This window comes from Centruroides sculpturatus, unplaced genomic scaffold (genome assembly GCF_000671375.1).
Source record: "Centruroides sculpturatus isolate CEXI.00-Female unplaced genomic scaffold, Cexi_2.0 scaffold1504, whole genome shotgun sequence".
Classification (NCBI taxonomy): Eukaryota; Metazoa; Arthropoda; class Arachnida; order Scorpiones; family Buthidae; genus Centruroides; species Centruroides sculpturatus.
The window spans coordinates 54,410-64,490 of NW_019385821.1; the positions used below are offsets into that span (position 1 = coordinate 54,410).

The following is a 10,081-nucleotide window of genomic DNA, read 5'->3' on the forward strand; positions in this document are numbered from 1 at the left end:
TTGTTTTGCTTATTGTTAATTTTTAAAGCACAATAAGTTTTTAAAATAATTTCATGGCTGTTTAGAAAGTGAATTATAAAACTTGAGAATAATTTAAGAATTTAATTATTAAGAATAAAAAATATCAAGATGATAAATAAATTAATTAAATATTAAAAGATATTTTTAATATAAATCATTTATTGTTTCATTCATAAAAATATAAGACAATATGCGAGCAAGTATTATTTAAAATCTGATAATTTAATTCCATGCTAAGTAGAAAATACGTTGAATATTTTTTATGAAAATTTATGACTTTTGTACTTAATATTCTATTTAAAATTATTCCATTTTGATCGCTTGTAAATAAAAAAAAAACGTTACATTTTCTGCGTTATTCGGTTTTATGTAATTGAACATTCGCAAAAAATCCCAAAATATAAAGAAAAGTAACTGGCAATTTCCAGAAACTGAACGAATTCGAATTTGTAATTGCAATGCAACACGAGTTTTACATCGTAAATGTAATATTTCGAAAATTTTAATCGCATTTTTAAAGGAAAGTTTATTTTTAAAAAACATTTTTCTTCCCGATTTGGCAGAATATTTGTTAAATGAAAAACTTCCCTAAAAAAATTTACTCGGGTTACAAGTTTTTTGGGTTTAATTGGAAACAGATGCTTTTACCATATGTAAGATCGGGAATTTGCAACATATTTAATACAACTGAACGTTTTAATTCACATTGCCAGAATATTTTCTTAACTGTGAAAGAATAGGTAGCTGCACTTCCATCTTGCAGATTAATTGTGTAATTTACATAATAAACAACAACCCAGCACATTCCTTCTACCAAATTATTTGTCAGATTATCTATTGGGCTATGTTGAGCCTAATAACTACTTAGATAAAAAATCAGTTTGGCTGGAAATAAATAGTATAGCGCTCTTCTAATAAATTTAATAATTAAAATTAAATTAACTTTCAATCTAGAATATCCAGAATGTGACTTAAATTTACAACACTTAATTTATTTATTAGAATATTGTGTTCTAATCCTCTGTGTTTTGAGTAAAATGTCACGTCCAAAATAAACCAACCTCTTACAGCCACCAAAAACAGCCACCTCTCGCTGCCTGTTTTTTGTTTTAACGACACTCTAGTTAATTAAGTTAGAAATCAATGATTTGTGACTTATATTTTCTTTGTGTGAAATGTTTATATAATTTTTATACAGTTAATAGGTTTTATATTTAATATTTAATAATAATATAAAAACTAGCAGATTAGCCCAGCGTAGGTCACATAAAACATATAAACAGCACACATTAAAATGATTATATTATTTTGTACTTATTACTTGTAAACTGTATTATGTTATAGTGTTTAGTTTATATTTACAAAGGTTTATATTACGTGAGAATTTTTTACATCGAGTGCTTAACTTAACACATTTAAATATTTTTCGAATATTGTATCGTAGAGGAATTTGTAATGTTTAATACGTGTAATAATGTATTGTTCATTTGGCTTTATAGACTGTTACCTAATATAATCTATATAGTTATATATTTAATTATACTTGTTTCTATTAAGTGCAAGAATTAACTTTTTTTAAATGCTAATTACAGTATTGTCTTATGTGCATAAAAATATGTTCGACATTTTGCAAAAACCCGAATAACTCCTAAAATAGTACAGTAGAGAGCGACTTTCTCAAAGTATTTTTTAACTGTTTAACTACTTTCTGCTTGGTGAATTTTTTAAAAAACCGTTTTCATTTTCATGGCTTACCCTAACTGTGTACCAAATTTCAACTTTTAACACCTAATCGTTATTGCTGTGGGTTTAGTATTATCATTATATCAATTCATGTCGGTTATATTAGATTTCCTAACAGGTGGATCTATTTCTTTTAACTGTAGCCGAGAAAAGCACGCAACTCTATGCAGGATATTTCAATGTTGTTTTACTTATGTGGATCGGTGTGTAACTTTACATTACTTGGACTAGTAAATTTGTTTCAATCGTTTCGTGATACAGTACTTCATATGTAATTGTTTCGTATTGTTGAATTTGTCTTTTATTTGTTGCCCTTATGCCAAAGTGGTATTATTGATATGCAGCAACTGACTTAATTCCTACTTATAAAAAATATGTGATGATTTCGTGATAAAATATTGAAATATAATTACATAATTTAGTATAAAAAATCCAATTAAAATTATATTCTCAAAAGTAAGATAACAATTAAATATCGTATATAATTATCTATTATTGTTTTATTTTAAAATGTAAAATTAAAAATTGAATTAGAACTTACCTGAGATCATGTTAATGTTATTCTATAATGTTAATTAAATTTTTAATATCTAATGTGCTGTTCTATATCTAATTACCATGTAATTGATTAATTTATGCTCAATTGCTTTGTAAAATTTTCTTTTGATCATGTAAAAGCAAAAAGTTTCTAGTACATAATGATTATAAAGTTTTAATCCATTTTTGCAAGAATAGTAACAAAATCATTTGTTTTTAAGTCCTACGAAGCATGCAGACTCAAGAAAAGAGAATCGCTATGGTTTCCGCATGTTCGAATGGATTAATACACGAAAGTATCGTCAAATTGTCGTGTTCCTTAGCATTCAATAGATTGAGCGACATATTTCATGGCAAGTGACACAGTTCTTTTTCCTCCTTCAGCTAGTGTGTAACTTAGACGTGCTGTGCAAGTTTTATGAGTTTGTAATTAAGGAAATCATATATTGTCAATTGTGACACAAGCACCTGGATCAGTCTTTTGATTTATGACATAGACTGTTTAGTTTCTACACATTGAACCATTTTTTTTTTTAATATGGTGGTCTCCCAGAACATTGTGCATTGTGTTTAAATGAGTAATGTAACTTATTAGTCATAACATGCAATATAATTTCGAGAGTGATCTTCCAACGATACCTCCTGGAAGAGCTCTATATGGTGAAATTCGGTTTCCATTTAGATGAAAAAAATAACCAGGGAGACCAACATGTTAGTCAGGTTCTAACCCAAAATAAACTACTCGTATTTGGTGTTTCATTCACTTGGCCACTGATGTGCAATGTTCCTTCTATGCTGCGCGGCCGCGCACTGCACAAATTGGTGCCGCTGACGAAAATTTATGTGCCGCACAGGCGAAAATGCACACCGATTTGAATTGTTGTTTACTTATTTTTCACTCTGTCTGCAACATTATTATTACTGCGTATATTTTGATTAAATACATTATAAATATCTTATTATTTCCTATAAAATTATAATATTTAATTATAAAGTATAAATTAAAATTCATTTTAAAACATACTTTTATACAAAATATTATCTTTTGTCAATGATCATTGATTTTGTATATATATGTTCAGAATAATTTTTTGCTCAGAATCTGCTCAGCAAAATTTGTTTTTTGCTCAGAAAAGTATATGTTATGCTCATCTACAAAAAAATAAAAGGGAACATTGCTGGTGGGCCCAATAAAAATGAATATAAAAAGTTAATCTGTCAAAACTCTTACTAAAATTATTTTTACATGTGATTTTTTAAAATTATTTGCAAAAAAATGTATATTTACAATTCAGGATATTCATGACAGATTTTTTTGGGGGTAAAATTCCACTCAATTGAAGAATATTTATAAAATTAAATGAGGTAAATTGGTATTAAACTATATTTTGCATTTCTAATGTAATAATGCTAATTATGCACATGATAAAAAAACTGTATGCTGCATTTTTCTTATATAGATTATAAACTTTTCGACAATAATATGTACAAAAGTGAAATAAATTGAAATTTGAGATAGATTTCTTTAATTATATAAAATGAATCTTTAATATGAATTACTGTTAAATGTTAAAATATGGATTAAAGATAATTAACATGGAAAAGAGTCTATAATATTATACAATACTAGCAGACCCCGCCACGCGTTGTTGTGGCTCAAAATGTATCTATTATAAATGCATAACACTTCCCCTGTGGGGAGGAAATTTTACGAAAAATTTCTTCTTAGTGTNTCCTGTCCATCTCCCCCAGTGCGGGAAATTTCGACACGTATATGATATAAAAACACGTGCGCATTCGAATGCAGCGTTGTGTCAAAATTTCAAAGAAATCGGTAGGAACAAACGAACATTACATTTTCATTTATATAAATAGAAGATGATTCACTTAGTTCATTTTCACAGAAAAGCGTAATGCCTCGCAGAAAAGCAAACTTAGGGCGTCGTACTCGTAGCGCCATCTGTTGGACATAAAAGGGTTAACCTAGATTATATATTATAATTTATATGAATGTTTAACGGAATAATACACAGCCTATGTCTACCCTAAGGTTCCATTCTAAATATTGGTGAAAGAACTTTTGAAATCGGATGAGTAGTTTTGGAGATTACCTGCTGCAACGAAACTTACATACAAACATTACCTCTTTATTATATTAGTATAGATATACTGTAAATAAAGGTAACAAAATATTTAGTTTTATTTTATTACACACTAATTTACATTTTTCTTTCTTAAATGATGTGAAATATTTTCTACTTTTTGAAAATTTCCATCCATAACTCTTTTGCCACTTTGAATCATTTCTGACCCGCAAAAAATTTTAATAAAAATTCAGTTGGTTTTTTATTGGCAGTATCTTAAAAATAAGCTATAATACGAGTTTTCTATTTCCAACATTCCATAGCTTCTACTAATTCCATTTGTCCCTAAAAATACGAAAGTTTTTAAATTAAATTTTAATCATACATCACAGTTATATACAATCTAATAACAATTATACATATTTAATGTTAATTAAATACAATATTCAATTTGCTTTTTGGATCTTTAAATGTAATTAAAGACCAACCCAAAAAACCAGCACAAATTAACTCAAAAAAGTAGTCTTTATTTATATGAATAAACTACGTAAACTGGAATATATCTTTTAATGTTAAAAAACATTTCATTTTGTTTAATAAAAAATAATGATTATTTTTTAACACTTTGTAGGCACTAAGATGGCCTTTTTTCCATGCCTGTCTAGTGTTTAGCCAGAACCAAAATAAAAACAAATGGGTGTCAAGGAACAAAACCAATGACGATATTGGGAAATTTGTGATGAAATGGGATTCCGTCACGTGTCGCCATCATGCCGATAAAAGTGCGGCAAGAAGGCAAACTGTCTGAATGTGACATAAACTATGTTTCTTATTGTTAACTGTCAGATGCAGCAGCAACTGTAATCAATAAGTATTATATCATTGCAAAAAGCTCCTTTGAATTTTGTAAAACTTGTTTTACAAATTTAAGGAGGTAGTAAAATATACAAAACAGACCACCCATTTCAGACTCGAAATGAGATTACCCCGATTGACAGATTGTCCATTCTAATTGCTTTGAAATCAATTTTCTAGTTATTAGTAATCTAAGCAAGGATATATTTGTTATATATAAATTCAAAAAAAATATATATATAAAGTAATATATATATACTTTTTCTAAAAATACAATTAAATCAATAAATTGAAAGTGCATGTTTATTATATTTAACTTTTATCAATGTTTTAGAAAAACATGAATTAAAGTTCTATCAGATAAAACTCAGTTGCAAATAGCAATTTTTAATTTGATTACAGTCGACCCCCCTATAACGTACGTTCTAATAACGACAATTCCTATAACGTAACGAAAAAATTGTACAAACTCTCGTAAAACATACCTCCCATAACGTCGTTTCGCGACAAGATTGATAGAGTCTGGACCAATAGTGGATGAGCAGCCGAACTACTTTCCTCCGACCCTGCGCCACGCTACGGAGCGGCTAAATTGAGTTTGCTATCGTCTGTTTAGTATTATATATAAATTATATATAAATTAGGTACTGTACATATAATTATATATTAATTATATATAAATTAGGTACTGTATATATAATTATATATTAACTTAATTTATTGTAACTTTATTATAATTATATATATGCTTTCTGCCGCCTGGCAACACGCTACGGAGATTTTAGGCTAGTAAGTTGAGTTTATTATCGTCTGCACAGTATGTAAATTAGGTACCGTAAGTCTAATACAGCACTAATTTTATACATTTCTTGTGAAAGAAACACTTCTTATTCAACGTCCATAAAAATTATTTATATTAATGATGTCTCCAAAGGTAAAGTTATTTTTCCGCCAAAAATTCGTTATCAGAAATTGCGGCCGTCGTTTCGCGTGCTGTTCCGCGATGAAAACCAGCTTTAAGCAACGGCGTAGTCGAACGGTGTAAGTAATCCTATAATTTTTTGTTTATAGCATAGTTTGTACGGATTACTCCCAAAAAATTATACGTGTTTTGGAAATGTTGAGTGGAATTAGTCTAGAATCGGTTAATTTTATAGAAGAAAACCTTTCGAACAGCCTTAGTCCGTAAAGTTCCCACCTATCGGGCTGCGATTGGCTCACTCCTACAACGTAATTTTCGGTTAGCGTGGAACGTATCTAAGCGTTATAGGGGGGTCTACTGTACTTCAATTTAATAAAATCATGAGTAATCAGGTCAATATAGAATATTTTAATAGAAACTATATAGATTTTATTTCACTGTAATTTAAGTGTTAATAACGTTCATATGCAATTAACAATGTTTATCAATTAAACAATAATTTATCACTTCAAAGATATTATTTCACATTTTAGAAGGTGTTTGTGAATTTTTCACTTTTATTTTTGTCTATTTTTACAAGTGAAATTGTTATATTCTCTACTGACATGCTAATGATATATTTTTTTCCATACATTAATTATTGTGATTAAAATATTGTATGTAAGAAGAAGTGGAAAATATTTTCAAGTGATTATGGATATGAGAATAAAAGAAAAAATTTAAATCTACCCAAGAAGTAAAGTAATAACAGTTGTTATTTCACATATACGGTTGTATGTATGGATTTCACGTCTGAAGGAATAACTGTCAACTCAAAAATACACATGATAAACCTCAATGCATGTTTGCACTGTTTTCAAAACATTCATATAATCAAGTGTTTCTAGAAAAATAATATTCAACTACATTTCAATCTGAAAACAAAGACAACTATTAACAAATCCAATGAACTAACTAAATTGCATTTTATTTGGTATTATCATTAAGCTGAAGAACAGACTTTGTGTTGTGTTAGAGTTTAATGATGATTTTCTTATTTTACACAGTAAGAAAAATTTAAGTTCTTTGCTGTATTAAATTTGTTTTAAAGTGAAAAAACAAATCAAGAATGAAAGTATCAAAAAACATACCTTTTTTAATAAATTTGTTTTTAAAAATAAAACCGCATCAACAGAAATGCTGAAATATAAGTATTGATTGGCTAAAATGCTATAAGTATAACTTCCAAAATGTAGGCCATATAAATAATCTTATTTATATAAACTGGTTTGTGTGTAATTAATATTTTATAAAATACTAATGCTGTGTTTTTGACACACTCATTCATCAATAAAAATATTTTATATACTTTATTCATGTTATTTTTTATCAACTCCTTCAAATATATTTTAAAATTTTTAAGCACTGCGTTATTGCAAGAATGACTAATTTGACGTGAAGTCACAATTGGAATAAACATTTACAAGACACAAGAAAAAAATAGAGAAAATTTACATATAATAAAACAGAATGAAAGAAAAACATAAGGAAACGAACAGTGTGACATTGCAGCAAATGATGTCAAAAATTTGCCATGTCTTTTGATTGTTATCATTAAGTTTAGGCTTACCTAATATATAAACATTAATTTACTATTTACAACAATTATACTAAATTGAATACAATACTTTTATCATAATTCCACAAAGATATAATGATAGCTAACCTTTTTTAAATTTTTAATGGTCAACTTTGGTCATTGACATTTTATCACACAGTCTGTTGAGGGGAGAACTTTCTATGGAAGAACAGCTCCTATTTAGATTGTTACAAGAAAATGTGGAAAATGAAAAAGTTATGGTATTATTTATAGTTATTCGATATCTAGAGAATACATTCAAAAATATTGAGTTTACTACATGTGAAGTTTTTTAAATTAACGATTATTGAATTTAATTTACCTGATGTCACTACTGCCATCGGCGGAGGAGAAAGTCCAACCATTGGTGGTGGCGGTGCAGCCATTGGTGCTACTACTGGTGCAGATGGTGGTGGAGGTGCATCAGCAAACAATTGATGAGGTCTGTAGGCACGAGAAAGTGGATTCTTAGCAGCTAGAAGACGTTCTGAAACAAAAAAGTCTCATTTCAATATTTAATAGCAAAATTCATAATGCTTTGTGAATTTTTATATAATGAGAGACATCATTTAATTTTTCATTTTCTGTCAGCTTTTGAGCACTTTATTTTCTTATATGACATTAGTGATCATTTGGATAAGTTAAAAGACTAGATTTTATTTCATATTACTTTTCACATTTTATTTTATTAATTTTTAATTCTTAGTAATTAAATTACCTGCTGCTGAACCATGTCTATCGCCTTTTGAATCTTCTTTAAATGCGTATGATATACTAATAGGTTTGTTACAAAGATACTGTCTATTCATAGCTTGTATAGCAGCATCTGATGCTTCAAAACTAGCAAAATTGATGAATGCATAATTTTTTGAATTTCCTGTTTCAGGATCTCTGATTATCTGAAAATAAAATATTAATACATAAGCAAGCATTAAGCTCAATTTATTCATTTTAATCCAAACAACTAAATGTCAGATTTATTGAAACTCAACAAATGCACTTATTAATGTTTAAATTAAAACTGTTTAAAAAACATCTTGCAAAGTTTTAAAATATAAAAAGTTAATTTAATAAAAAATAAACTACTAAAAATAAATTTGAAATTATATTTAACTGACCTTATGTATTTTTCAGAGTTATTAGATTCTTATAAAGTAAATAATATACTAAGTGAAAACGGAAAATATTAATTATAAAAAAATATTATTGTATTTTCACTAGTTATGCTATGGATATAAATCGATTATATTTTCTATTATTGTTCTTTGATATTATTATTTTTTTTTTTCCTGTTGTGTACTGGCACAATGAAGTGACGTTTTTCTCAACACTGGGCTAGTTGAATCTTTTATTTAGTTAGAACGTTTTTTCCATACATCAACGTTTCGGGCATCAGCCCCTCTTCAGCTAACTAAATATATATAAAAATATTTAACAAGACACAAATAAAACCAAAAAACTCACATAAATTTTTTGTAAACCATACCTCACTTCAGCATGGACACTGCACATACAGCAGAAATCAGACTACACTTAGGTTTTTAACATTTACAATATCAATTTTTATCACAATTTTTACTTTACAGGTTAAAAACAAACCTTTTCTACATTTTATTACATAAACAAGATAAACTCTGCAGATTTTTAAAAAACTAAAACTCACAAATTTCAAAAGTCTTTTTTTGCCACCTCGTTGACTGATCCGACAATTTGCATATAGCACTATGTGCCGTAAGTTATACTAGTGAACAAATTAATCGACAAACATTTGAAAATCCTTAAGGAAATTACAAAAAATTTTTTAATTTTTTTATACAATAAATCACTATTTCTCTTAAAGTTTACTCTACATATTTTCTTTTTATCTAATTTACATATGACGTTAATACAGACCATTGTTTCATTAAATAATTCGTTTTTTACCATTCTATTATTATAAATTGTATTAATCTAGTACATTTCATTATAATATTTTCAACCAGTTTTCATGAATTTTTACACTTAAGTTTTTATTTATACAGCCTTGGTTTTTGTTTCGTAATATTTCCACACTTTCTTTAAATTTTCTGTCATAAATCCGTTTTTCTTTATGTAAAATTTGTATATTTGATTGGTTTATATTACAATTATTGATTACACAATGATCATAAAAAGCGGAGTTCAGACGACTATATTTTAAATCGGATATGTGTTCTTTAACACGTGTTTTTAATGTTCTTTTTGTTTCACCTATGTAAAAACTATTATTCTTACAAGTACAGGGTATTTTATAGACAACATTTTTAATTTCATTTTTATCCT

The 10,081-nt window shown here is 27.6% G+C and overlaps 1 protein-coding gene across 1 annotated transcript in view; it reads right to left on the minus strand.

Annotated features, from left to right (window-relative positions):
* Positions 1-4,583: 4,583 nt before the first annotated feature.
* LOC111642342 (splicing factor 3B subunit 4-like) overlaps positions 4,584-10,081 on the minus strand; it is a 10,413-nt gene continuing 4,915 nt past the window's right edge. The window contains exons 3-7 of the mRNA XM_023388676.1: positions 9,444-9,521; positions 8,499-8,679; positions 8,103-8,267; positions 7,868-7,956; positions 4,584-4,730 (exon numbers count right to left, since the gene is read on the minus strand). Of these exons, the coding sequence (XP_023244444.1) occupies positions 7,940-7,956; positions 8,103-8,267; positions 8,499-8,679; positions 9,444-9,521 (441 nt within the window). The 3' untranslated portion in view covers positions 4,584-4,730; positions 7,868-7,939. The remainder of the gene's footprint in view (positions 4,731-7,867; positions 7,957-8,102; positions 8,268-8,498; positions 8,680-9,443; positions 9,522-10,081) is intronic.